The sequence below is a fragment of the Geotrypetes seraphini genome, chromosome 16 (assembly GCF_902459505.1).
Source record: "Geotrypetes seraphini chromosome 16, aGeoSer1.1, whole genome shotgun sequence".
NCBI lineage: Eukaryota > Metazoa > Chordata > Amphibia > Gymnophiona > Dermophiidae > Geotrypetes > Geotrypetes seraphini.
The window spans coordinates 7,372,044-7,400,036 of NC_047099.1; the positions used below are offsets into that span (position 1 = coordinate 7,372,044).

The 27,993-nt window shown below is 41.8% G+C and overlaps 1 long non-coding RNA gene and 2 gene segments (V, D, J or C); 1 reads left to right on the forward strand and 2 right to left on the reverse strand.

Moving 5' to 3' along the window:
• Positions 1-27,993, reverse strand: part of LOC117350917 — a 156,005-nt gene that overhangs the window by 119,530 nt on the left and 8,482 nt on the right.
• Positions 10,908-11,667, reverse strand: LOC117350920. The segment is given in 2 exon segments: positions 10,908-11,434; positions 11,535-11,667. Coding segments are annotated over 2 exon segments (492 nt in total).
• LOC117350921 lies at positions 11,330-27,977 on the forward strand. The gene is made up of 3 exons (XR_004537297.1): positions 11,330-11,852; positions 22,081-22,179; positions 27,485-27,977. It is a non-coding gene; the product is annotated as an uncharacterized LOC117350921 (long non-coding RNA).

A 27,993-nucleotide genomic window follows, 5' to 3' on the forward strand; every position in this document is an offset into this window, starting at 1 on the left:
TCCTTTTGAGGACATGTCTGGGGGTCCGGATGGCTTTTCAAACCCCAGCACTTTGTCTGGATTTTGAAAAGCTGTGTTGAGTAGGGAGGACGTCCGCACATGCATGTGACATCATCACGGAGTATCCACGCAGCGCAGATGTCCTCCCTGCCGGACATGCTCCCTGCCTGACAAGAACAGGCAGTGGGGGCGGGGCTATGGCGGTCTTAGGAGTGGGATATGGGCGGGACTAAGTGGGCCTGTGAGCGGGGCTAGGGGGTCCGGATTTTCCAAAAAGAAAATCTGGTAACCCTAGGAAAGTGTAGTGAGGACCAGAGGCGTCTGAGGTGGTGGCACCCTTCCACTGCCCCCCTGCCACATGCATGCCCATTCCCTTCCCCATTCCTGGCATGAGCAGCATCGCCAACTTGCTGTAAAAGCTTGGAATCAGCTATTTCTCTATGCAAGCTGATGTAATTGGGGGGGGAGGAGCCAGCAAGCCAAAAACGGCAAATAAGTCAAACCGCGTTTGCCAAAACCGTGAATACAGAGGGAGAAGCGTATGTTACTTGTACTGTTTCCCTGAAAGTTGTACTGTAAAGATTTTAGCTATGTTCATTGCTTAGAAGTATGATTAAGCGATTTATCAAATTTTAAATAAAACTTGAAACTTGACAGATTCCCATAAGAAATAAGTTGGACTTCTAACGCTCTGACGTGATGGATTTAAATGCCCCTCACACCTTTTAACCTTCATAATTGATTTTTGTGATTCTAGTTCACTATTAAGTGCTCTGACAGCCATAACAATTCACGCATCTTATAATGGAAAATGAAATTCATGCAGAATGCTCACTGTTTCACAGATTCTATTCACAGACATTTGAGAAGAGCGGAAATCGCATTTCCCTGGGCTGATATGAAGCTCAGTTTTTGCAGGAGTCCTTAAGCCAATGTAAGCACTGTGCTATGTCTTGCACAGTAATACCTGGCTGTGTCTTCTGTTTTACTGTCAGACATTTGAAGATACACCTCGCCTTTAGAAACGTCCCTGGACAGGGTGAGTCGACTTTGGAGAGATGGAGCGTATCCTTTAACATCATCATATCCCAGTTGTCCCATCCATTCCAGTCCTTTCCCAGGAAGTTGCCGAGTCCAGTGCACTACATACATGTTAGTGCCGTCCGTGAGAGAGGCTCCGGTGACTTTACAGGTCATTCTAAAGGTCTCTGAGGGCTTCACCATTCCAGGACCCGACTCCTCCATTTTAATCTGAGACAGGACACCTAAAAGAGAAGAGAAAAATTAAACTGAGAAAACAATCAACACAATCAGTTAATAAATGAATTACTTTCCTGATCTCAAAGTTATACTTACATGAAACAAAGGACAAGAGGCAAACAGCAATGTGCAGTGAACTCATTCTTCCAACTTCTCAGAGAAATAACATAACAAGAAATATTGCCTGGAGTTGTTTGCCCCTGACTTTAGTCTCCTCATCCACTTGCTTCTTCGTATTTAAACAGGAAGTGTATGACATTTATTTGCATAAAGAGGGAATATTAACTATTTAAAGTCTTCAAAATAATATTTTTCACAGATACTGGAATCTTTCCAGATATATTTACCCCCTTATTTGCCCAAATGTTGGCAGAAGGCACACAGAGTATTTTTTTTATTTGTTTGAGACCAGAGCTGGGGCGAGCTTTCAAGCTGAGCCCCACAGACTTCCACTTGCTCTCCAGTGATGTAAGACCATGCCAGTAAGTTAATGAAAAAAACTCCAACTTTACTTTTCCTTAGAACTCAGAAGAGACATTATTCTTGAACACCAACAGTGACAAACTCCAACTTATGTACAAAGTCCCAGAGGTGTAGAAATGTGACAGAGGATAAAGGAATCCCCCTTGTTGGGTGGGTTCTGCTATAAATTCAAAAGCACTGGTTTATTGATATGGGATAGACAAAGATCTGATTCAGATTTTTCCTGGTAAGTTGGAGGGTTCTGGCCAAAAGACAAATCCCACGCCAAAACTGGGGCTTAAAACTCCTTTGGAGTGAGGTCACTTTCAAGAACCCTCCAGGAAGTCCATGAGCTAGCTTTGCTTCTCACATTACCCTGTGGCTCCTAGAAACTGCTAGAAACCAAAGGCAGTTTCAGAGGTGCCTGACTGTCTGCATCTACCTTTCTGTTCTCTTGGAAACGCAGTTGCAGGCAGCTTAGCACACACACAGGTCAGAAGTTCACTACTCCATTATTTTCCTTATCACCTCCAACTGGCCGCTACATATACGGGAAGTTAGCTGCAGCTAAGTCAAAACCCGCCAGATGAGGCTGGGAGGCAGGCCCCTTTGTGACTGAAAGAAAAAATAAAGTCTCTTTTTTTTTTAAAAGAAAAGCACAAGTGACCCTAAAAAGAAATAAACACGAGCCGTGGGGAGAGAAGGCATGAAGTAGAACTGAGTCTAGCGCAGAGTGTCAAAATAGGACTTCTCGGCTCTGCGGAAAACTAAGATCTGAGGAGAGACTCACCCTACGCAGGGCGGGAAGGCACTCGCGCATGCACGGCACGGCAGTCGCAAACTTTCTGAAGTTCTACAAGCAAGTCTTCTTGCGAAGTTGTCCGCATCCAGGCTCCGTGGATGACGTCACCCACATGTGAGAATATGCTGCCTGCTTGTCCTGGGATAAAATATTTACTGCATGGTCACTGAATAGTGAATGCCATGTTAAACTTTTCTTTCCTGCATTAAGCATACATCAGCATCTAAAGCAGCTTAGTAAAAAGATCCCTTAATGATTTAAAAACATGAATGGAAATGCGACCTCCAGGCACATTGTACATTAAGCAAAAGTAAAAAAAACAACAATTGTTTTGCATCATGAAATATAGCACTTAGCGTGATGTAATAACATAAACAGTGAATAGGAAGTTACGTGCTCTGTATCATCAAGTATAGCATTTGGTAAGAGGTTTCGGTGATTTTTGTTTGATTTTATTTATAACCTGCTTTTCCCAAAGCGGCTCACAAGTATAAACATACATAATATAAAGTACATAAAATACATATAAAAACAATCACGCAAATAAGCATCCAGCGCTTACATCTAAACAGCTATCTTAACGCCCATATTTCATATTACAAAATAAGTGTCTCTTCAATAACTTCTTAAACCCATCGCTTAACATTGCTTTCTGATATATAAAGGTAAGAGATTCTATTCCTGGGGTCCCCTACAGGGGAACATAGTCACACGTGAGGAATTCAATCTCAAGTCCCTTACAGATGGCACAGACAATCGCCATGATGGACAGAGCGCAATTTTGACATAGGGACATAAGCATGAATAGTACCCACCAGACTTGCAGGAGCCAAACCATTCAAACACAAATATAACATCACAAGCAACCTGAAATGTATACGGTCTTCTAATTTCAGCCAGTATAGCGTCACATAATATTCAGTGATAGGTTCAGTCCTTTCCAAACGGAAAAGGGTTCTAACCACTGAATTCTGAGCGACCTGTAATGCACTCAACAAATTTCCTGGTAAACCCAAAAGCACAAGGTTACAATAGTCCAAACATTGACTGCAAAATGACCCTGAAAATACCAGGAGACAAGTATGGTTGAAGTCTATTGAAAAGGCGTAATCTGAAAAAAAATCTTTTTTATGCACTACCTGAACATGACTTTTAAAAGTCAGGTTTGAATCTACCACAATGCCAAAATACTTTACCTCATCAGAGAGCTGTATTGGGTTGCCCCAGAGCTTCCTGCACCTCGGCCTCTGGACTAACATCATTTTCATTTTTTGAATATTCGCCCCCTGTTTTACTAAGGTGCGCTGTGTGTTTTAGCGTGTGCTAAACGCTAATGTGCCCATAGACTAAAATGCACACGTTAGCGTTTAGTGCATGGTTAGCGCCCGCTAAAATGCTTAGCGCACCTTCGTAGAAGCAGCCCTTCGTGTCTCCCTACTCCTCTCCATCCATTTCTTCACACTCGTCATCACTACATGCAGTCGTTCCTCCATTTCTTTCCAATTCCCATTAACAGGTAATAGGAGTAGAATATCATCGGCATGTGATAGGCAAGCAGCTTTGTTAATTGTTGTGCATGTATATTTTATAATCTGCCTTGGATAAAGGCGGGCTAGAAATGATAATAAACTAACGTAAACTGAACATCCTAAATGCCTTGCCACTCCATATTGGACAAGTTCATGTTAAAACTGAATTTGCAGTATTTTGAAAGATGCAGCTTTAGGCTGTAGTGAAATATATAGAGCAGTGTATCGCAAACTGTGTGCAGCGACACACTGGGGAGGAGGAGAGGCGCTGGCTGACTGCCTACAGGACATGCTTCTCGCGGCAAGAGGAACGTCCTGTAGGAGATCATCCGGCGCCAGTGCCTGACCTCTCCAGCCCTTTTCCTTGCTGGCACCCCCCACAGCCGGCGCAGGGCCATCTGAAGGGCTTTTGAACATGCGCGGATGTCGATGTGATGACATCACGTGACGTCACACAGTTCTGGGTGTCTTGAGCCGCAGACACTTGATTTAGTGTGCCGCAGCTCGAGAAAGATTGTGAGACGCTGATATAAAGGGTTATTAGTTTGCTTACGGATGTCGGCATCTCTTTCTTTTCCTCTGCCTTTCTCTTTTCTCTACACACTTTTCAAAAATGCCAACTATAAATATAATACACTTATCAACCATTTGAGAAATGTTCATCCAGAGTTTCTCAACTCTTGCCTCAGTTTTGCACCTCAAGTGCATGGTTTCACTCTTTGCAATTCAATTTTAACTGTCAATCAAATGACTACTCTGCGAGTTTTCACAGATCACTTCTCATTGCTCTTGCTTCCTAAGGGGAATCCATTCTGTTACAAATTTCAATGCTGTTTAGAAAAAGACAAGCTTATTCTTTTATTTATTTATTTATCATTTTCATATTTACATTTCAAGTATAAACTTGTACAGATAGCAATATACGATCAAATCAATACACAAAACAATGCAATACATATTAAAGAAAAAAGCTTATTCTAATACCTGTAACATACACAAACACATAACATTGGGACTCATACATCAGCCATTCAGAAATATATCACCCATTTCAAAAATAAACCAGGACATTGTACAATTGGGCAAATATTGGCCGCAGCTTTATTTCATATTATTTCCAAACATTAATTTTCAAAACTTTTGCTTATTATTTAGCCCGCCAATTTCTTCCTTTCTCTCCCCGTCCCTTTTCCTTTTCCCCCCCACTCCCCTACTCTTGCCACCCTCCAATCAAATTATCCTTCTTGTTGCTAACCCCCATTACTCTTCTTCCCCTCCCCCTATTCCCAACCCCTATTAACTTTATCTTCCAGGCTTAGATGTTGCCCACTGTTAGTGACCACCCAGATTAGCTGTGTGGCCTTTTATAAACAGAGCAGGTCCCAGGACGAATCCCTGAAATAATTCAGTATTCATCTTTCTTTTTCCTGAGTGAACTTTTGGGGTCTTTTACTAAGGCGCGCTAGCTGATTTAGTGCACTCTAAATGGGTGTGCTAGCATTTAGTGCGTGCTTGTAAAAGACCCTGTTTGTTTTCAATCATCTTCTCTGGTCTATCGCTCGGTTTTGCAGTTTACCACCTTGGACATGACACTTGGCTGCTCAGTTTATTAATGAGCCTGGAGCAAAATCTTTGCTGAACACTGAATTCCAGTGTAAACATAAGAAAGAAAGTGAACCTAAGATTTCTTTCCCTTTGTTTTTCAATAGAACAGAAGCAGCCCTTCCCCTTGGAAAATTATGCATAAAAGCAAAGACACATCACCTCACCCCGGAGAAGAAATTCCCTGTCATCAAATGTAAAGCTTTCCACAGGGGAGTATTACTAGACAGTGAAGGGAAGGGTGACACATTCTAGACATAAGGAGAATTGCAAGCCTTTACTTGCTCAGAATTTTTGCTTAAAAGTATTCAGGGGGAAAAAATGTCATCAAGGGTTTTATTTATAAAAAAATTATCTCATCCTTGGAGCCTATGGACAAAGGACATAAGAATAGCCTTACTGTATCAGACCTATGGTCCATCTAGGCTTTTTTTCACAGAGGCCAATCCAAGTCACAAGTACCTGGCAAAAGCCAAAATAGTAGCATCATTCCATGCCACCGATCCAGTGGCTTCCCCATGTCTTTCTTCTTTATGAGAAAGAGAAATAACTACTGTATCTGAGCTACTTAGAAAGGCATGTGCTACAGTAAGCCTTACTTTTCAATAGAGTCATAAAACATTAACCCCCAGATTTATGAATCCTTGTTAGAGTATTTAATCAATGGCTGCAGCGGTAAAAGCTCCGACACTCACAGAATTCCTATCAGCATCAGAGGTTTTACCACCATGGCTGGTGATAAAAAACACTTATGTGGCTTCATTAAAGGGGGGGGAGTAATTATTTTTCCTTATGTGTGCACCTTGACCCTTTCCTGCCAGGTAAAATGTAGAACAGTGAGGAATTAGTGAAATGTTTTGGAAAACAGGATCAGAAGCTACCAAAGAAACCTCTAGTGAGATCAAGAACTTCTGTATTAGAGAAAATGATCTCCGATATATTTTGGAAATAAGGTTTCATCTTTTCATTATAAGCTACATTTTTCTTGAGATTTCTACTTTAGAGAATTAATTCAGAACCAGCTTTACCACTGTACAAAATCATTTCTATTAGAGAACACAAACATTTCCAAATTGTTTCTAACTTACCCCCCTTTTACAAAAGTGTAGAAGAGGTTTTTAGCGCCATCCGGCACGCTGAATGCTCTGCGCTGCTCCGACGCTCATAAGGACTCTATGACCATTGGAGCAGTGTAGAGCATTCAGCATGCCAGCGCTAAAAACCTCTTCTGTACTTTTGTAAAAGGGGGGTGGGGGTGGGATTAAGGGGTTAATAATATGTAGAGGCATAGGCAGCGGACCGCTTTTTTGTTTGGGGGGCGCAAGCTCCGCCCCAGACCCCTCCCCCATAATAGTACTAATTGTAATACAATTTTTTCCCATTCATTTTTCATATATACACACAATATAATCTTATTAACAATACATAAAGATTAATCGCAAAATTAAACTACGCAAAGCACATTATTGGCCTCTTTTACAAAGCCGCGCTAGCAGCTGCCATGTGGCAACAGCCCCAAAGCCCTTTAAATCTCTATGGGCTTCGGGGCTGTTAGCGTGGTTTTGTAAAAGAGGCCGTATATGTTTATCAACATTCATTCCTACCAGAACACCTGGCATTGGTCACACATGCAGAAAACAGAAAACCCCCAAGTAAAAAGGGCAGGTTAAGAAAATTACTTAAGATGCAGCTATTATAGCAAAGTTGATGAACTATCCACAATCTTTATTATCCAAATTATAGTATTACCCTGAGGATTGCTTGTATGTTTATTTTATCACTAGTTTTTTAGCCCGTTACTTTAATGGGTGCTAGAATAGATGTGTAGACTTAGGCATTTCTTTCTTTCTGTCTTTCTTTCTTTCTCCCTGTCCCCTTTCTTTCTTTCTTTGTCTCTCTCCCTGCCCCCTGCCTGCCTGTCTTTCTTTCTGTCTCTCTCCCTGGCCCCCTGTCTGTCTGTCTTTCTTTCTTTCTGTCTCCCTGCCGGCTGTCTGTATTTCTTTCTTTCTGTCTCTCCTTCCTGTCCAGCAGCACCTCTTTCCTGCTCCCCTGTCCATCAGTAGCCCTTCTCCCTTCCTTTTAGCTCCCCCCTGTCCAGCAGCACCCCTTCCCTGCTCCCTCTGCCCAACAGTAGCCCTTCCACCTTACTTTTACCTCCCCCCTGTCTAGCAGCACCCCTTCCCTGCTCCCCTTATCCAGCAGTAGCCCTTCTCCCTTCCTTTTACCTTCCCCCTGTCCAGCAGCACCCCTTCCCTGCTCCCCCTGTCCAGCAGTAGCCCTTCTCCTTTCCCTGCTCCCTGTCCAGCATCCGCTAGGCCAGGCAGCTTCGGGGCTTTTGCTAGGCCGGCCCGCCTCGCATTATCGAAGTGGGCTGGCCTAGCAAATGCCCCGCGGCTGCCTGATGAAACCGCGGTCTGGGGGTGAGAAAAAGAGGCATCCCGGAAGTAGCAGCATAATCAGAAGGCAGAAAGTCAGCCGGCGTCGGAGATTGGAGCAGGAAATCAGCTGAGGCACGCACTGCGCAAGCGCGGCATGGAAACACACATCACGGACGCACGGAGTTTGAAGTGCGCAAGCGCACTAAGCGTTTTATTATAACGGATGTGTCTATTTTAAATATTATGTATGTAAATTATGTAAACCGCTTAGTTTTAAATGGTATAGAAAATTTTAAAATAAATAAAAGTACTAGTATACTAGTATAACCTCTTCGGAACTTGAGCTCTCTCCAAGTTTTCCGCAAACATCTGAAAACCTGGCTTTTCTCAAAAAATGTAAGTCTCCCTCCAACTTAGGAATCAAAGAAACTCTTATATCTTGGCATCCCAAGTCCTCTAAATTTTCTTCACACTTCTACCTCTAACCCTCTGTTGTAGTTCCTTCCTATTTCTCCTACTGTAAACCGCGTTGAGCTCTACGAACGTGGAGATGATGCGGTATACAAACCTAAGGATTAGATTAGATTAGTATAATATAAAAGTACTAATAATAGGGTATTTTTTCTCAAGTACCTAATTTCATTTTAGTTTGATACATTGTTTGATACACTTAGGTCAGTAAAATGCAGAAGAGGTATATCAAATCTTAAATAAACATAAACATAATATATACAAACCAAACCCTAAGATGCAAGACTCTGCATGCAGTACAACCTCCAAGAAATAGAAACAAATGCATTTCTTCCTGAACAGTGCAAAATACAGACAGCAGATGTCAATTCTCAAAACTGACACAATTCAATCACTAAATTGAAAATAAAATCATTTCCCCTACCTTTGTTGTTGGGTGATTTTGGTTTTCAAACCATCTTTCCCAGTCTCTGGCTGCATGTCCTGTCTGTGCTCTTAACTGTATCCAGGACCACCTTATCCATTTGCTGTTTTTCTCTCCTTCACTTTCTGCCATACAACCATCTTTAGCATTAACTTTTAACATTCAACTTTCTTCCATTTTTCTGCTTTCTTCTCAAAATCTACTTTTCCATGCCTTCCCTTCCCATATATCAATGTGTACCATCTCCTCCCTCTTTCTTCTCCCCTACTCCCATCTATCCATAAGAAGCATTTCTTCTTATCTCTACCCTGTTGCACCCATTGCTGTTCACCATCTCCTCCCTCTGTATCCGCTTCCCCTTCATCCCTGTGCACCATCTCATTCCTCTCCCATGGTCAAACATCTCTGTCTTCCCCCTTCATATGGTCTGGTATCTTTCTCCTCTCTTTCCCTCCCTCTTTCCGATGTCTAACATCTCTCTCCTCTCTTTTCTGCGGTCTGGCATCTCTCTCTCCCCTCCTTCCATTCCATTCTGTGGTCTGGCATATCTCTCTCCCCTACTTCCCATTCCAGTGTTAGCATCTCTCTCCTCTCCTTTCTGCAGTTTGGCATCTCTCTCCCCCCTCCTTCCCTTCCATTCTGTGGTCTGGCATCTCTCTTTCTCCTCTCTTCCCATTCCAGTGTTAGCATGTCTCTCCTCTCCTTTCTGCGGTCTGGGATCTCTCTCTCCCCTCCTTCCCTTCCCTTCCAATGTCTAACATCTCTCTCATCTCCTTTCTGCGGTCTGGCATCTCTCTCTCCCCTCCTTCCCTTCCATTCTGCGGTCTGGCATCTCTCTCTCCCCTCCTTCCCTTCCATTCTGTGGTCTGGCATCTCTCTTTCTCCTCTCTTCCCATTCCAGTGTTAGCATGTCTCTCCTCTCCTTTCTGCGGTCTGGGATCTCTCTCTCCCCTCCTTCCCTTCCCTTCCAATGTCTAACATCTCTCTCATCTCCTTTCTGCGGTCTGGCATCTCTCTCTCCCCTCCTTCCCTTCCATTCTGCGGTCTGGCATCTCTCTCTCCCCTCCTTCCCTTCCATTCTGTGGTCTGGCATCTCTCTCTCTCCCCTCCTTCCCATTCCAGTGTTAGCATCTCTCTCTTCTCCTTTCTGTGGTCTGGCATCTCTCTCTCTCCTCCCCATTCCAGTGTTAGCAAGTCTCTCCTCTCCTTTCTCTCCTCTCTCTCCCCTCCTTCCCTTCCATTCCAGTGGTCTGACATCTCTTCTTTGGGTCATCTCTCCTCCCTCCCAGTGTAACATTTCTCCCTCCCTCCTCTCCACCACTATCATGGCCAACAATTCTCTCTCTTTCTTCCTTTCCCCATATACATCATCTGGCTTTCCCTCTCACGCCACACACCTATGTTCCTTTTCCCTCCTCCACCAGCAGCATTTCTTTCTCTCCCTTCCCACTACTCCACCTGGGCAGCATCTCTCTTTTCCTCCTTTCCTAACCTCCCCCTATGCATTTGTCCTTCCCATCCCTCTCCCACTACATGCAGTATCTGTATTCCCCAAGCCCCTGAACATCTGTCCCCCCTGCCTTTCCAACTCCCTACCCCCTGTACCCAGCCGCTCCCTGTCAGACTCTGCAGCCTGCACCGTCCTCCTACCTCCTCGGGCCTGGTGGTCCAGAGGCGCGGCGGGCTCTAACGCCTTCGCTCGCGGCCGGTTTCTTCTGCCGCCCGGGCGGGAATGAGCAGGCGCGTGCTTTGGCGGCTTCTCTGACTGGCTCCCGCGAAGTCTCGCGAGACTTCGCGGGAGCCAGTCAACGGAGCCGCCAAAGCACGCGCCACGCTCATTCCCGCTCAACAGCAGCTGCAGGGACCAGGCGCGAGCGACCGCTGCACCTCTGGACCATCGATTTTCCCCCGTTCCGACGGTCGTGAATAGGGAAACATAGAATCTCTGTTTCCCAAGGGTATAACTGAAAAAACAGGATATGACACCAAAAAAGCATAGTTTAATCAAGAAAAGCACATTTTAATGGCTCCAGGGTCCAATGGACAAAGAAGTGGCACCTTCAAGTGGGACATGGCACGGACACAGTAACTCGGTCTCTTGCACAGTCCTCCGCTGCTATTTCCGGCTTCATTATGAGCCAAATCTCTTCCAGTATTTGTGCGAGTTCCCCCTTCCGTCTCCTCACTGTGTCTCTTGCACAGTAATACGTGGCCGAGTCTTCGGGTGTCAGGCCGCTCAGTTGCAAATAAACCTCGTTTCGGGACGTGTCTCTGGAGATCGTTAATCGGCTTTGGAGAGATGAGGCTCGGTAGATGCTTCCGTCGTGATATATGGCACCGATCAATTCCAGCCCTTTCATTGCCGGCTGCCGAATCCAGCTAACTCCGTACATGTTGCTGCTGACTGTGATGGAGGCTCCAGAGACTTTGCAGGTGATTTTGAAGGCCTCTGAGGGCTTCCCTACCCCAGGACCTGACTCCTTCAGGCTGATTTCACAAAGGACGCCTTTTTTAAAAAAAAAAAAAAAAGAGAAAAAAGGAATGAATTCGTGTTACAACCACCCTGTCATTACCAAAGAATGGTGCAACTGTCGGTAAAGACTTACCTGAACACAGGAAACCAACAAGAAGCAAAAGAGAGACCCCAGTCATGCTTCTCTCTTTAACAAAAACAGATTCCAGGAAAACGTTTTTGCTGAACTGCAGAGGATCCTAATGGTTCAACCCCACCTCAGCCATTCAGTATTTAAACAGGAAGGGCATACTTGTTATTTGCATGCAATTCAAAGGCCGGGCCAAAGGCATTTTAAACCAGGGAGGAAGCTACCTGAAGGGAGGTTAAAACTATCCATTCACACAGTCAGCAGGAATTCTAGTGAGAGAAGCATGGTAGCCCTAAGAACACATGAGAATATGTTTAAAAGGTACTATTCTGTAGTGATTGATAACATTTTATATTAATGATACTTATTTACATGTTATATGAAACCTGGAGGAAATAAGGCAATAATACCTTTTTATGGGACTAACAATGCATTTTATGATTAACTTTCAAAGGTAACCCCTTCTTCCACAGATCAGAAATAAGCAAATGATATGCTACCTTCAAAAGCTAATTATAAAATGCACTGAGTTAGTCTGTTACTTATTTCCCTGTCTACCTATTTCCCTGTCAGTAACATCTGTAGTTTGGGGCACTCTGGATGCCAGTGGCTTGCACCGTTCACTATCAAATCATGAAAAAGGCATTTTACTCTTTTACTAAGGTGCACTAATCGATTTAGCGCGTGCTAAATGCTAACATGTGCATGGTAGTCTATGGACGCGGTTAACGTTTAACGCATGCTAATTTGATTAGTGCGCGCTAATTGGTTAGCGCACCTTAGTAAACGAGGGGATTAGGCTCCTTTGTATTAAAATTATGCAGCTACTACATCTTAATGGAATTCAGTGAGCGTCGAAGCAGCGTCGGAGCATTTAGCTCCCTGGGCTGTGGTAGAAACCCCTATCACAGCTTAGTAATAAAAAAAGGGGGGGGGGTTGTTAATTCAATAATTCACTATAATTGAACTTCACGGGATAAAGTATCAAAATGTTGCCTAAGATTTGATGTCAGGAAGGTATGCACTTAAGTGTTAGGGTTGTCCAGAAAAACCTAAAGTTGGAAAAACTACAAATTGAAGTTTTCCCATAAATTTAATTGTGCTTGATCAGAAAATATTTACATTTTTTTTTAATGAAAGACCATCCTGGGGTTGCTCAAAGCCACTGATTACATAAAGCTCCATTTTTCTTAAAATTTGCTATTATTCCTTGGTAATATAGCTATTATTTTTATGTTTTCACACTCATCAATGATAAATTGATGAAGAGATATTTTGTGCAAAAAATCTAGCAATATTTTATTAAATGAACCATCAATATCTGTGCTTTATTGTAGAAAATAAGAGAAATTTAACATACTTGGCTTATAGCTAAACACATACACTTTGGTGTAGTCATCTACCAATGGCGTTTCAAACACTCAAGCATTCAATGTCTTCTTGAGACTGGGAGTCTTGGTTGGCCATGAATCACATTTCCTGTTTCACCCTCTTGGTATTACCAATGAATGGTTGGCAAAACCAGTGGACAGGTGGTCTTAAGATCCAAACTTCCAAACTTTGCTGAACAATTTATTTAATGACGCAGCCAAGAGAGGTGTTAAACTGATAACTGACTTTGCCACTGGCATCACCATGGACCCAATGCAGCATAAGTTCCTATGAGTATCGGGAGCAGGATGAGCCATTCAGCGCGGCTCTCTGCGCTAAAAACTGCTAGCGCAGTTTGATAGAATAGGCCCTAAGTCCAGGTCGGCTTCCATCACGCCCACATACTGCACTAACCACTCTTCAAGATATGCCCCTTTCAGCTCTGGGCTTATGCCCCTCTATGTGTTTAGCTATTCGCAAAGTATACTATATTTCTGTTATTTTCCACAATAAAGTGCAGATATTGATGGTTCCTTAATACTGCTAGATTTTTTTTTTTTTACAGAAAATGTCTTTTTTTCCTCAATGTATTATAGCTGATTGTGAAATATAAAATTTATAGCTGTAGAGAGGTGGCTAACTTTAGATGCCCTTTATAGAATCAACCCCTTAGCGCCTAGTTTGAAAGAAACAGAAAAGGTGACCAAATATTTATAGATATGATGTCCGTGGCAGGAGTAAAACAATGGAATCTCCTCCTTGGCATCCTAAGGACCTGTTTGGATCGATTACAGTTTAAGCGAATGCTAAAAACTCTATTGTACGTAGATGCCTTCCTCTGATGCTATGTGAAAGGGAGATGTTTAAAGAGGAATCTGAACTATGAATTATGCTCTTGATTCATTAACGATTGATGATATGTAATCCTACTGTAGGTCCCTGTTATTTTTAGTGGGTTAAATGTGTGTACTGAAAGTATTGTTATATGTTGCCCTCTGAACCATTGTGAATGTTTTATGTTTGTAAACCGCTTAGTTATAGGCGATTAAGAAAGTTTAGAAATAAATAATAATAAATCTCAGTTTTCAAACACTGCTCCCTTTCAAAGACTAGGGTCAATAATGTTTGGAAAGGGAGCTTAAAGGAGTGTTGCATCAACTGTTGTGTTAGAGAAGATGCTTCCATAATGGAAAACAATAATTGAACTGGGTGACTATCTTTTGTTAAAATAATACTCTGATATTGCTGCTAGGGTGTAACAAGTTTAAATGTCTGCAACGAATTGTATGTAAAAAGGCTAACAGAAAATATTCTTCCAGAAATATTCACTGGGTTTACTAAATGGCAGTAGAGGTTTCTACGGTGGGCCAGCAAGGTAAATGCTCCAACTCTCATAGAATTCCAATGAGCGTCGGAGCATTTATCTCGCCAGCCTGTGGTAGAAACCGCCGTTTAGTGAAAGGAGCCCATCATAATATTCTTCTGATTGATTTATACCAATTGTCTTCCAGCTGCATATATCTTTTACAATTATTTGTTGATCTAAAAGATATATGCAGCTGGAAGACAATTGGTATAAATCAATCAGAAGAATATTATGATGGTGATAATATTCAAAACAATGTGAATACTCATTATGGGCTCCTTTCACTAAACGGCGGTTTCTACCACAGGCTGGCGAGATAAATGCTCCGACGCTCATTGGAATTCTATGAGAGTTGGAGCATTTACCTTGCTGGCCCACTGTAGAAACCTCTACCGCCATTTAGTAAACCCAGTGAATATTTCTGGAAGAATATTTTCTGTTAGCCTTTTTACATACAATTTGTTGCAGACATTTTGAAGAAAATCAGGGTGGATTAAAATTGCTTCTTATTTGTAGAAGTTATTATGCTATCCTTCAAGTCTGTGCTTCACCTTTACTTTTCTTGATGGCCATATCTTCAGTTTTATTGATTGAACTCTCACTTTCTGAGGTGTGTGTGTGGGGGGAGGGACAAAAACAGTGAAGGATGAAATTAACACATTTGCTAAACTAGAGTTCAAGTTAAATTTATTTAATATACTGCAGAGAAGGGGGCAGGACCACGGCAGAGAGAAGACAGCTCAGAAGATCCGACGGTAGCTTGCAAAGATCGCTAGCACTAGGAAGCCATGAATCGTCCTTTGACTGCATCAGAATAGCTGTTGTTAGAATCAGAATAGCGATAAACTATCCATTCGAGTCCTTTTTCAGGAGCCTGTCTGATCCAGTGCATATTATAGCTGCCAACATTAAAGCCGATAACTGTACACGTTAACTTCAGTAACTCTCCAGGCTTCTTTACATCTCCACCGGACTCTTTCAGAGAATTCTCGGACTGAACATCTGGAAGAGAATTACAGACAGCATTGCAAATAAAGAAATAGAAGAATATAATCCTTTGATTTTTAGTAAACCAGTATATACGTACATGATACTGCATGCAGAATACTGAGGATCTGTAAAAATAAGATCATCCTGATGAGGATGGAAAGAAAGCTTCACTTTTTTAGAACTCAGGTAAAGCAATTCAGCTAGATACCCACTCATTATATAAAGAGGTGCAGGGATTAAACATGACCTGTTTTGCATATTCCCGGTAGAGATGTATAAATTAGAATCTGATAGGCCGATGAACTTGGCTTACTTTGCTGAACCAAACGTGGTTTATGCAAGAGAGTGTGTGTGTATTGGGGTGGGATGGGGTGATAGGAGGGCAGAGAGATGCTGGAAAGGCGATGAAGCAGAAAATAAGACTCGGGTCCTAACAACTCTGACCACAATTTGTTTTGTCTTTCTTGATAGTTCAGTTCCGCCAGTTCGCCACTCTAGGTTTTGTCTGAGCTCAGAAATGTTAGTTGATGATTTCAAATCGTGTCTGTTTTACAGATATTCAGCTGGGACCTGTTTCTCTCTCTTAGATTTCTTGCCTTTTGTGGCAGGCTCACTCATATAATTCTGTGCACTCATTTTTGCGCTTAACATGCAAAATAATGCATGCAGGTTGCAATATACTGCCAGTTATATGCATAACGCAATTGTGAAATTAGCTGCTAATCAGCTATAATTAGTGTTAATTGGTACAGATTTGCAGTTATGTGGGTCACCGCACCTAGCTAGTATTCTTTAGCCTTAGTTCTTAATTTCTTTAGTGCACATGGGAGGAGCATGAGCGTCTCAGGGGCATGGCCTACACGTGCACACTAAGGTTTGAGCATTTACACCAGACATTGAACTACTGTAAGTGCTTTATGCTTAAAGTTAAGAACATATGAACATAAGAATGGCCATACTGGGTCAGAGCAATGGTTTATCTAGCCCAGTATCCCATGCTCATGGTGGCCAATTTAGGTCACAAATACCTGGCAAAAACCCAGATAGTAACAACATTCCATGCTGCCGATCCCAGGGCAAGCAGTGGCTTCCCCATGTCTGTCTCAATAGCAATGGACTTTTCCTCCAGGAACTTGTCCAAACCAGTTTTTAAACCAGCTATATTAACTGCTCTTACCACAACTTCTGGCAATGTGTTCCAGATCTTAACTATTCTTTGAGTGAAAAAATATTTCCTCCTATTGGTTTTAAAAGTATCTCCCTGTGTCCCCTAGTCTTTATAATTTATGAGAGTAAAAAATTCAGTCCACTTGGGATTTTGTAGACTTCAATCATATCTCCCCTCAGAATATGCAGCGATTACAATTGGTGCAAAACGCGGCAGTCGGGTTTTGGGGCTGAAGAAATTCAATCATGTCACACCTTATCGACTTCTACACTGGCTGCCGATGGAGGCGCGTGTGAAATTTAAGTTTGGCTGCTTTTGTTTTAAAGTTTTATTTGGGTTAGCTCCTAAATATATAACTGACCTTTTTTCTTTTTCAACTAATAGACACAAGAGAAGTTCAAACTTGAATTTTGTCTCCCCGCCGGTTAGAGGATGTAAACTTAAAAAATATCATCAACATCTTTTTTTCGTATCAGGCAGCAGGTAAAGATTTGGAAAAATTGCTTTTGCTTACTAATACTTATGAGGAATTTAGGAGACACCTAAAACATATTAGTTCTTGAAGCATTTAGGTAGCTGATTTGCAAAATCTTATACAATAACTGATCTTTAAAGATTTTTAGTTATTAGTTTTTAACTTTGTAAGTTTTACTCAATTGTAGCATTTTTAACTATTGTAAACCGCATAGAACATCATGGTCCTGTGGTATATAAACTTTTTTATTATTATTATCATCAAAAAGATGGGTTTTTAGTCTGCTTTTAAACAAGGGATGGAGCTTGACGGACAAACTTGGGTAATTATTCTAGGTATAGGGGGCAGCTAGATGAAAGGAACAAAGTCTGGAATTGGCAGTAGAGGAGAAGGGTAAAGCTAAGAGCGGCTGATTTAAGGAACGGTGTTCTCTGGGAAGTGCATGAGGAGAGATATTGAGGGGCAGCAGAATAAACACACTTGTAGGTCAGCAATAGGAGCTTGAACTGTATGTGATGGCAGATAGAGAGCCAGTAAAGAGTTCTTCAGTTGCAGATTTGCTGGGTATACATGGAACCAGCAAGGTGTCCAGCAATGATCCAAAGAGAAGGAGCTTAGGTGAATTTCCCCTCTTTATGGACTCTAGGGGATTGAAGTCCAGTCCAACCACCAGGTCAGGAATTCAGAAACAGTGGCCAATCACAACACAGGAGTGCAATTAAAACTTGTTTTCTGTTCAGGCTAGATGATGTCATCTGATTTGGCTACTTCTCTCTGAATCACTAACTATTCTCTGTATTCTTTTAAGTCTCTAATCTAATAAAGCTATATGGTGCCTATTTACATATTGTGGCACCATATACACTGTAAAGAGATTATTGGTCTAATACTAACATACACTTCATTATATGTGTTTATGTATATATATACTGTATATTAATTCTTCATTTTTTCATTTGTATGGACCTTCGGATATCAACTGGATCATGAGTAATGCCCAGCAATCTCTTGTCTTCATCAGTCCACTTTATTGTTTATTTACTCAAAACTCTAAAATTCATTTAGTTTCATACTTATTCTTAATTTCATAACTCCATAACTATTTCTTCATTGTATTTCATTTTAGTTCACTTCACTGCCTTACGTAATATCTTTTTCTTCTAATTTAATCTTATTACTTAGCTACTTAGCTTTGAGGTTAGCTTTCAATCGTTCATCAATGCCACCTCTCCCGACATACATGTTTCAAACAAGGTTTTTCTTCAGGGTCGAGGTGAACAATCGAGTATGTGCAGTCTTTCTTCTGGCTAGACATGTGATTGAATTCTGATAGGGCTATTGTCTGGAAATGTCCGATGGCTAAGGTTTAAAGAGAGTCATTGTCTTGGAATTTCAGGTCCCAAACTCTGATCTATTGTCAATGCAAACTAGGGTAGTTAATACTGCCGCATATCTTGCAGATTAAAGGTTTGTTTAACACTGATACCAAACCCAACTGTTTTTTGTATTCATTGAAAGGGGGTACGTAACACCTTTTGAAGGCAAATGGTCTAGGGCAGCGATGGCGAACCTATGGCATGCGTGCCAGCTCTGGCACGCGAAGGCCTTGCAGCTGGCACGCGGGAAGGTCCGCAAAAGAGAGCTGCACGGGTTACAGGGATCCCGTGGGGACGCCCCCTAGGGTCGCGGGGATCCCGTGGGGACGCCTCCGAGGGTCGTGGGGTTCCTGCGGGGCTGGATGTACTAAGTCGCGCGGCTTTTCTCCCTACCTGCTCTGCTTGCAGCACAGAGCCGAACGGAAGTCTTCCCGACGTCAGCGCTGACGTCGGTAAACAAAGCCCTCCCTCCCTCCGACGTCAGTGCTGACATCGGGAAGACTTCTGTTTGGCTCTGTACTGCAGGCAGGGTAGATAAGGAGGAGTAGCCTCGCAGCTCGAGTGGCTACCAAGGGAGGGGGGCGGTCCGCCCCGCCCCGTGTGCAGCACAGCCAGCCAGGTCCCCTTACTTTTGTGGCGCAAACCCGACCGACCAACAACAGCCCTGGTCCGACAAACCTCCCTGCCCTTAACCGCGAATCTAAATTACCTTCTTACAGCAGCTGTAAGAAGGAAATTTAGATTCGCGGTTAAGGGCAGGGAGGTTTGTTAGACCGGGGCTGTTGTCGGTCTGTCGGTCGGGGAAGCGCCACAAAAGTAAGGGGACCTGGCTGGCTGTGCTGCACCCGGGGTGGGAGAGAAGGAGGGGGGAGAAGGACGCTGAAAGCACTGGGGAAGACAAAGGGGTGGAGAAGGACGCTGAAAGGCCATGGGGAAGACAGGGTGGGGGGGAAGGACATTTGAAAGCATTTGTGGAAGACAGAAGGGGGAGAAGGACGCTGACAGGACATGGGGAAGACAGAGGGGGGAGAAGGACACTGAAAGCACATGTGGAAGACAGAAGGGGGAGAAGGATGCTGACAGGACATGGGGAAGACGGGGAGAGAAGGACGCTGAAAGCACATGGAGAAGTCAAAGGGGTGGAGAAGGACGCTGAAAGGACATGGGGAAGATGGGTGGAGAAGGACGCTGAAAGGACATGGGGAAGACGGGGGGGTGGAGAAGGACGCTGAAAGGCCATGGGGAAGACAGAGAGGGAGAAGGACGCTGAAAGGACATGGGGAAGACAGAGGGGGGAGAAGGACACTGAAAGCACATGTGGAAGACAGAAGGGGGAGAAGGACGCTGACAGGACATGGGGAAGACGGGGAGGGGGAGAAGGACGCTGCAAGCACATGGGGAAGACAAAGGGGTGGAGAAGGACGCTGAAAGGACATGGGGTAGATGGGGAGGGGGGTGGAGAAGGACGCTTTAATTTCAGATGATGGTAGGACATCAAGGCAGCAATGTCAATAGCAATTGCACACCCAATTGCTGTATTGAATTCACACTTAGCATGCATCATCCTTGCGTCCAGGTTTAAGCAACCTGTAAAGAATTCCCCCAAGGAGGACTGTTCAAAAACCATATGTTAATATGCATGTTTAAAAATCTGGTTATGTGGCAGCTAAATGTGGGCATACACATGGGCATAGTCTGGGAGGAGCATGTACAAAGGGCGTTGTCACACATACAACTTTTTAGAAGTCTAGGGGTGAGCATTTATGGCCAGTGTAAGTTCTTATTTTTTTTTCCAAATATAATCTTTATTGAATATTTCCATTACATCCATAGACATACAAGAGTATGAAAGTGGACAATCTAGAGATGATGCGGTATACAAACCTAAGGTTTAGATTAGATTAGTTAATACAATTGCAATAAATTTTGTAAATTGTAAAAAACAAACAAATCAAATAACTGAATGTATGAGCATTGTAAGTTATTTCACTGGTGATCATATACAGTATTTCTATATATTGGGTGTTGAAGAACATAACCATCCCCGCCCCCCCCCCCCCATTTTTACTATATCGCGGTAGAGGTTTCTTCTGTGGCCTGGAGCGCTAAATGTTCCAGTGCTGCTAAATCTCCAATGCATAGAATTCCTATGAGGGTAGGAGCAGTGACTGAGCATTTAATGCACCGGGCCATGGAAGAAACTAGAGAATGACATGGGGACAAATTTTCCCCAACTCCACAAGAACTCATTTTCCTGTACCCTCCTGGCGAGTTCTTTTCCTGTCCCTGCCCCATTCCTGCAAGGTCTGCCTTAACCACACAAGCCTCAAACACTTATGATTTTAAAGTGTTTGAGGCTTGTGCAGAAGAGGACAGAGCTTGCAGGAATGGGGCAGGAAAAGAACTTGCTGAGACGGGACAGGAAAATGAGTTCCCGCGGTGTTTTTCTGCCATGTGAAAATAGGTGCCTCTTTAAAGAATTACCCCCTTATTAATCAGACACAAAGTTATAATACATTTTTATTTTTCTTTCTCTCTCTTTATATTTATATAAATATATATACACACCTGTAGAATATAATGACAGCTTTTGCTTTTTATCTCTGAAAATAAATAGGACTGTTTGATAACTGTAAGTTCTAAGAATGATCTGTACAATATAATCCCTGCATATCCGCATTTGCAGTATTCCACCAGTTCTTAAAATGAGAGCCACAGAATTGTAATGTATTATATTTCATAAACAGTTGGCAATGGTTGATATTTCAAGTGATGATTTGAGATATATAAGTGGTAGGAAAATAGATAGGTTGTGTGTGGGTAGTACAGGATCCTTTATCCAAAATTCTAAAACCGAAAAGCTCCAAAAACTGAGATTTGATGCGAACTGGAACTTAAGTTATGGAACTCCCTGGTGGGTCAGATACGAAATTGCCATGAAAAGGGCATGTTTAGAAAATGACTTAAGACGCAATTGTTTGTAGATGCCTTTCTCTAGCCAATAATTTTCCTCTCTGGCAGAGTTGATGAACTTTTTATGATCCTTATTATGCAAGCTGTGGTATTATTTTGTAGTCATGATTTCTGAGGATTGTTTGTATGTTTATTTAATTATGTTTCTATTTTAAAATTATGCATGTAAATTATGTAAACCGTTTAGTCTTAAATGGTATAGAAATTTTTTTAAATAAAGAATTAGATAATTTCTCTGATGTGATGTATGCTGAAACCAACGCAGGCACATGTGTTTCTCCTGTTCCCTGTGTAAGTCAAGTCAGAGGGCTGGAAAAATGGCAAAGAAAGCTGCAGATTCCATTCAAGGGGCAATTTTATGGTCTTGGGGTCTTTCTTTTACTGACTTAATATTATCATGAAGATCCTCCCTCACTTCCTCACACTGTGGTAAATCCCTTGCACAGTAATAGACAGCTGTTTCTTCTGCTTTCATCCCAGTCATCTGCAAATAAAGCTGGTTTTTTAAAGTTTCTCTGGTGAGAGTTAATCGGCTTTGCAGTGAAGAGGCTCGATTACTGCTCCCATCATAGTATATAGTTCCCATCCACTCAAACCCTTTTCCTGAAAACTGGCGGATCCAGCCAGTTCCGTACATGCTGCTACTGTCCGTGATGGAGGCTCCAGATACTTGACAGGTCATTTCGAGAGTCTCCGAGGGCTTCATGACTCCAGGACCAGACGCCTTCAGGGTGATCTGGGAAAGGATACCTAAAGAGGAAAAGGAAACAATACAGTGACTAAGTAAAACCCCATTAACTAGTGCAACCCACTTTTGCATTACTTTCCAGAATTTTCTTGGGCTTACATGAAGGGATAAAAAGGAGCAGAATATAAACAAACATAATCCTCAGCTGAAGAAATGCAGAATAATGTCCAATCTTCCAATGGTGAGTTGTGATATGTCTTTACCTCCTATAGATGATATAGCCTCACTGTATATATAGGACATGTACTGTGTCTATTTGCATACACCATGTTCAAGGGACTTGATATTTAAAGCAGAGCTAAGGGAGTGTCTTTCTTTTTTTTTTTTTTTTTTGTTCATAAAATTTTATTGATTTTATGTCAATGAAATATAACAATATAGATGCTTCTGAGGGAAGCATAAAGGTAGCTAGTAATAACACATGCCAAGTATATCAAATTGCATAGCAAAGGATATCAAGGGAAAATGAAGTTAGGATAAGCGGTTAATACAGCAGATCCAAAAGTAACGATAGTGAAAGGAGTCAATGAAATAGCAAAGAGAATAATCAGTATATACATAATGGTGCAAGTTGTGGGAGATAAGAAGTATACCATAGCATAAGGGAACAGTTTAACAAATCATGGAAGTATAAGACAGTTTAGATGAGATAGGAGAATATCAAAAGTCTGATTTAAAATGTTCAAGCAACAAAGAGCATGTTTTGTTATAAGAAAGTATCGTATTATGACGTTCAGCAATATGACGTTCATATTTAATATGTAAACAGACAGAGTTCCACCACTGATTAAAATCCAGTTTCGAGGAATCTTTCCAGTTGTGGAGTATTATCTAAATAGCAATAAACAGTAAAATTGTCATGAGGCGGTTCTGAAATATGGATAATGGTGATGAAAGAGTCATGGAACCAGTGATTAAGATATCAAAAGAGAAGGAGTCAGAAATATGAAATATTTTAGCAATCATAGACTATACTGAAGACCAAAATGCAAAAACATGGGGACAATCATATAACATATGGCGTAGTGAGCCATTTTGTGATTTGCAGGTCCAGCAGCAGACTTCAGAAGTCCCTGTTAATTTGGCCAATTTGTTAGGGATCCAAAAAGCCCTGTGATAGAGAAATATAGCCGTTTGCATGTGTGAGGCGGAGCGTAAAGATTTTAAAAGTCTAGGCCATAAATCTAACCAGGTATGATCAGTAAATGGGGTTTGTAACATCGTGTTCCATTTGGTAATGGAATCTGGTAAAGCATGATAGCATTTGGATTGAATAAATTTATACCATTTGGATGATTGACCTTTGGTAAAGGCAAAAGAAAGTGTCATGGTGGGTAAATCAGGTGATTTCTGAAGTGAAGAGGGAAAAGAGAAAGTCGCATTGAGGCAGTGGTGCAATTGTACCCATTTAAAGTATTGTGAGGGGGGAATTTGAAATTTGGCCATGATATCAGAGAATGAAATCCATTTATCTACCATAATTAAGTGTTCAAGAGTCCAAATGCCTAGTCGCAGCCACGTTTTCCATGCAACTAGTTCTTTATTAATTTTTATCTTTGGATTGTTCCAGATTGGGGCTGAAATCGAGTCTGCCCATTTTTTAGAAGAAATGGAATCTATATGACTAATGGCTTGCCAAGTGCTAAGAAGAATTGGGTTTAGTTTTGCAGATGGAGGGAGGGTTATAGTTGGAGCATATTGAAGATAGAATGAGTCTATAGTAGAGTATTCTAATTGTAACCAGGTGGGAGGTATAGGAGGAGGATTTAGGTTCAGCCATAGATATCCCTGTGATATCAAAAAAGCGAGATGGTATTCTCGAAAGCTGGGAAAGTTAACACCACCCTGGTCTCGAGGACATTTCAATTTTCTAAGAGCAATTCAAGGTTGTTTTCCTTGCCAGAGAAAGTCCACTAATAATTTCTCAATACAAATGTATACAGAGTGGGGAAAAAGAAAGGGTAGCATACTAAGGATATAGTTAATTTTGGGGGTAATCATCATGCGAATAGTGGAAAGTCTCCCCCACTAGGAAAGATTAAGTGGAGACCATCTTCTTGTACAAGTTTGAATGGTAGTTATAATAAATTTGGAATTAAGTTGTAAGGTGGAGTCAAGTGAGGGGCCAAAGTATAATCCAAGGTATTTGATTTTGGTGGGAGACCAGATAAAACCGTGGTTGGAAGCTTCGATTTGTGAATCAATACAATTTAATGGTAGAATTTCAGATTTGGTAATATTTAATTTGTATCCAGAGATTACAGAATATGAACAAATTTGTTCCAGGACATAAATTAGAGAGTCAGGGGTGATATATAAAAGAATGTCATCTGCGTAAGCTGATAGTTTAACTGAGAAGGAGTTTATATGGAATCTTTTTTTTTCTGGAGTCATGTCGAATGGCAGTTAGAAGAGATTCAAGGGCAAGATTAAATAGCAAAGGAGATAGGGCAACCCTGTCTTGTTCCTCTAAATGGATGAAATGGTTGTGAAAGATGGCCGTTAATCATGATTCTCTTTGTAGGATGGGAGTAAAGGACCCTGATCATACAAATAAAGGAGTCGGAGAATCCATACCATTTCAACACACGGAAGAGAAAATGCCACTCAATCCGGTCAAAGGCCTTTTCTGCATCGAGGGCCATTATTAACAGTCTATCGGAGTGTGATGTGGCATGATGTATGATATGGGATAATAAGCGAGTATTGTTGAAAGAATATCTCTGATGTAGAAAACCTGATTGATCGGGAGTAATGAGTTTGGGTAGAATTGATTGTAACCTTGTAGCTAAAATCTTAGCAAAAATTTTAGCGTCAACATTTATTAAGGATATCAGGCGATAATTTTTGACATCTTGGGAAACTTTACCTGGCTTAGGGAAAATGATAAGGTTAGCTTCTGTAAAAGAGCCAGCAGATTGGCCTTGGGCATAGAGAGAATGAAAGAAGGACAACATAAATGGAATTAGAGCAGGGAGAAAGGCCTTATAAAATTCATTAGTTAGTCCATCTGGGACAGGGGATTTGTTGGAAGTAAGAGAATTAACTGCATCAATGAGTTCTTGCGATGTAAAAAAAAGCATCCAGCAAGAGAAGATCCTCAGATGATAGAGAAGGATGAGGAAAGAGTCAGTAAGAGTGGTGGATGGAGGAGATTCAGAGGAGTAGAGATGTTGATAAAAGGAGAGAAAGGTCGAGGAAATAGCTGAAGAGCCTGTGATCAGTTTATCCGAAGAGTCTTTGATGGAAGTTATGGAGGATTTATCATGTTTCTTCTTAAGATAATTCGCTAAAAGATGGCAATGTTTATTATTATCAGCGTAGTAATTAGAAGCCTGAATGAAGACTGATTTAGCAGCTGAGGAGCTAAGGAGAGAGTTATATTGTAGACGAAGCTTGGGCAGATTGAAAAGGATAGAAATATCAGTAACGTCTGATAGATGTAATTCTGCAGCATGGATGCGTTGTTCTAGTTCCTTTTGTAATTTTTTCTTGGAAGAGTGGAGATGGGCGGAGAATTGGATAATGACTCCAAGTATGTAGGCCTTAAAGGCGTCCCAGGTGGTAGTCCAGTCAGTATGAGAAGGAATATTGAATTGAAAAAATTATTCGATAGCACAAGTAATGGCGTCTCTAAAGTGGTCTTCACCAAGGAGGGAAGAGTTGAACCACCATTGTTTAATGTGAGGTTCAAGGGAGAAGTGTTTACAATTTAGTGTAATAGCTGCATGGTCAGAGATAGTGATAGTTTTGATGTCAGTAGTAACTATATGATCCAATAAAGATGAGCTGGTGAGAAAGTAATCTATCCTGGAGTATGTGGAATGGGGAGCTGAAAAGAATGTGAATTGATCTACATCTGGGTGATGTAATCTCCAAGGGTCAATGAGTTGTAATTGAGATATGATATCATGAAGTGTATACCAAGATTTTGTTTTCTTATAAGTGGCATGAGATTTTCTATCTCGGAGAGGATCTAGAATGAGATTAAAATCACCACCTAATATAAGAGGTGTGGTCTGGTCTTGAAGAATGTGGTTGGCAAGGTTGTGAAAGAAATCAGGATGATCCATGTTGGGTGCGTATAAGTTAATTATGTGTGGGTGTGATCTGAAATAACAAGTTTAGCACTAATCCATCGTCTATGGGTATCATGAGAGTTATATATAACAGAAATGGAGAGCTATATATAACAGAAATGGAGGGATGTTGTCTGATGAGGGTAATAACACCATTTTTCCCATTGAGGGCAGGGGAAAACAGAGGAGCGCAAAATCCTCTCTTATTGAACTTGGCTGAGTCAGCAGCATTAAGGTGTGTCTCTTGAAGGAAAATAATGTCAGATTTAATATCATCTGAATAAGATAAGATCTTGCGCTTCTTGACTGCATTATTAAGACCTTTGACGTTAAGTGATGTTAGAGAGAGAGACATTTTGAAAAATCATAAATGATCTGTATGATGGCATACCTGAGTGAAGATGAAGGGAAATATACATGTTTATGAACAAATACATAGCTAACAATATAGCACAAAGAAGTGGGAGCTGCGTGTAACGATAACATTATAATATGATGAGAAGCAATAAGATATACCAAGAGGCAGGTGAAAAAAGCTCGCTGCAAAAGAGCAGCAGGCATAGAGCTACGGGTGGCTGGAGAGCAACAAACCAGACAGTCAAAAGAAAGGCAGCAATAACAGCAACGGGAAGGGGTAAAACACGGACCTCACAGACCTGACGGACCTTGCGGATCTAAAATCGCACGTCCTTAAAAATCTGAGGTCCGCGGCTCTGACAGACCTCGATGACAATTTAGCGCTGATGGATCCATCTCAGCATAGGGAGGGAAAAGTATTAGGATCCGTCAGCGCTAAAATGTCATTGAGGTGTGTCAGAGCTGCGGACCTCAGATTTTTTAATTTACTGGGTCTGCAGGAAACCGGTGTAAAGGATTCATTTTAGAGCCGCTCCAGCACTGGCTCTGACAGACCTTGATGACATTTTAGCACTGATGGTTCCTAATACTTTTCCCTCCCTATGCTGAGACGGATCCGTCAGAGCTAAATTGTCATCGAAGTCTGTCAGAGTCAGAAACTACAAGTGGCGGGGACCTCAGATTTTTAAGGATGTGTGGTTTTAGATCCACGAGGTCCGTCAGGTCCGCGTTTTACCCCTTCCCATCAGCAACCTAGGAAGAAAAAGATTAACAAGGGTATCTCCTGCTATAAACAAATTGAGCTTAACAAAGCAACAAGGTCATGTAGGTCAATTGGCAATACATGAGCTAATAACAATTAAATATTTTGAACATAATTTATACTTGATGCTCTTTGCTGTGGTCTTACATTTGAACTCTGGTGCCCTCTGCTGATACATACGACATTCTTTAATTAAGGAGGACAGAAGGTTTTTGTATGAATCCAAGCAGGTTTCATCTCACTGTGTCTCTCGCACAGTAATATATTGCCGTGTCCTCCGTTTTCAGGTTGGTCATCTGTAAATAGAGATTGGAGCTGTCCTTGGAAGCTGTGAATCGTCCTTTGACTGCGTCAGAATAGCGGTTGTAACCAGAAGCATCGGAATAGTAATAAACTATCCATTTGAGCTCTTTCCCGGGAACCTGTCTGATCCAGTGCATGTGAGAGCTACTGACGCTGGTCCCGGTAACTGCGCACGTTAACGTCAGTGAGTCTCCGGGCTTCTTGACATCTCCACCGGACTCTTTCAGAACAATCTGGGAATGAACACCTGGAAGAAAATTACAGGCCCCATTAAAAATAGGAAATAGAAAACCATCATTTTATCAGATGATTTTTAAGAAACCAAAACATATGTACGTACGCGATAATGAACTGAAGATAATGAAGATCTGTACGAATAAAAACATTTTGATGAGGAAGGATGGAAAGCTCCTCTAACTCAGCTGGGCACCTAGTCTCATTATATAAAGAGGGACGGGGTTTCAGAATGGTCTGTTTTGCATATTCCTGGTAG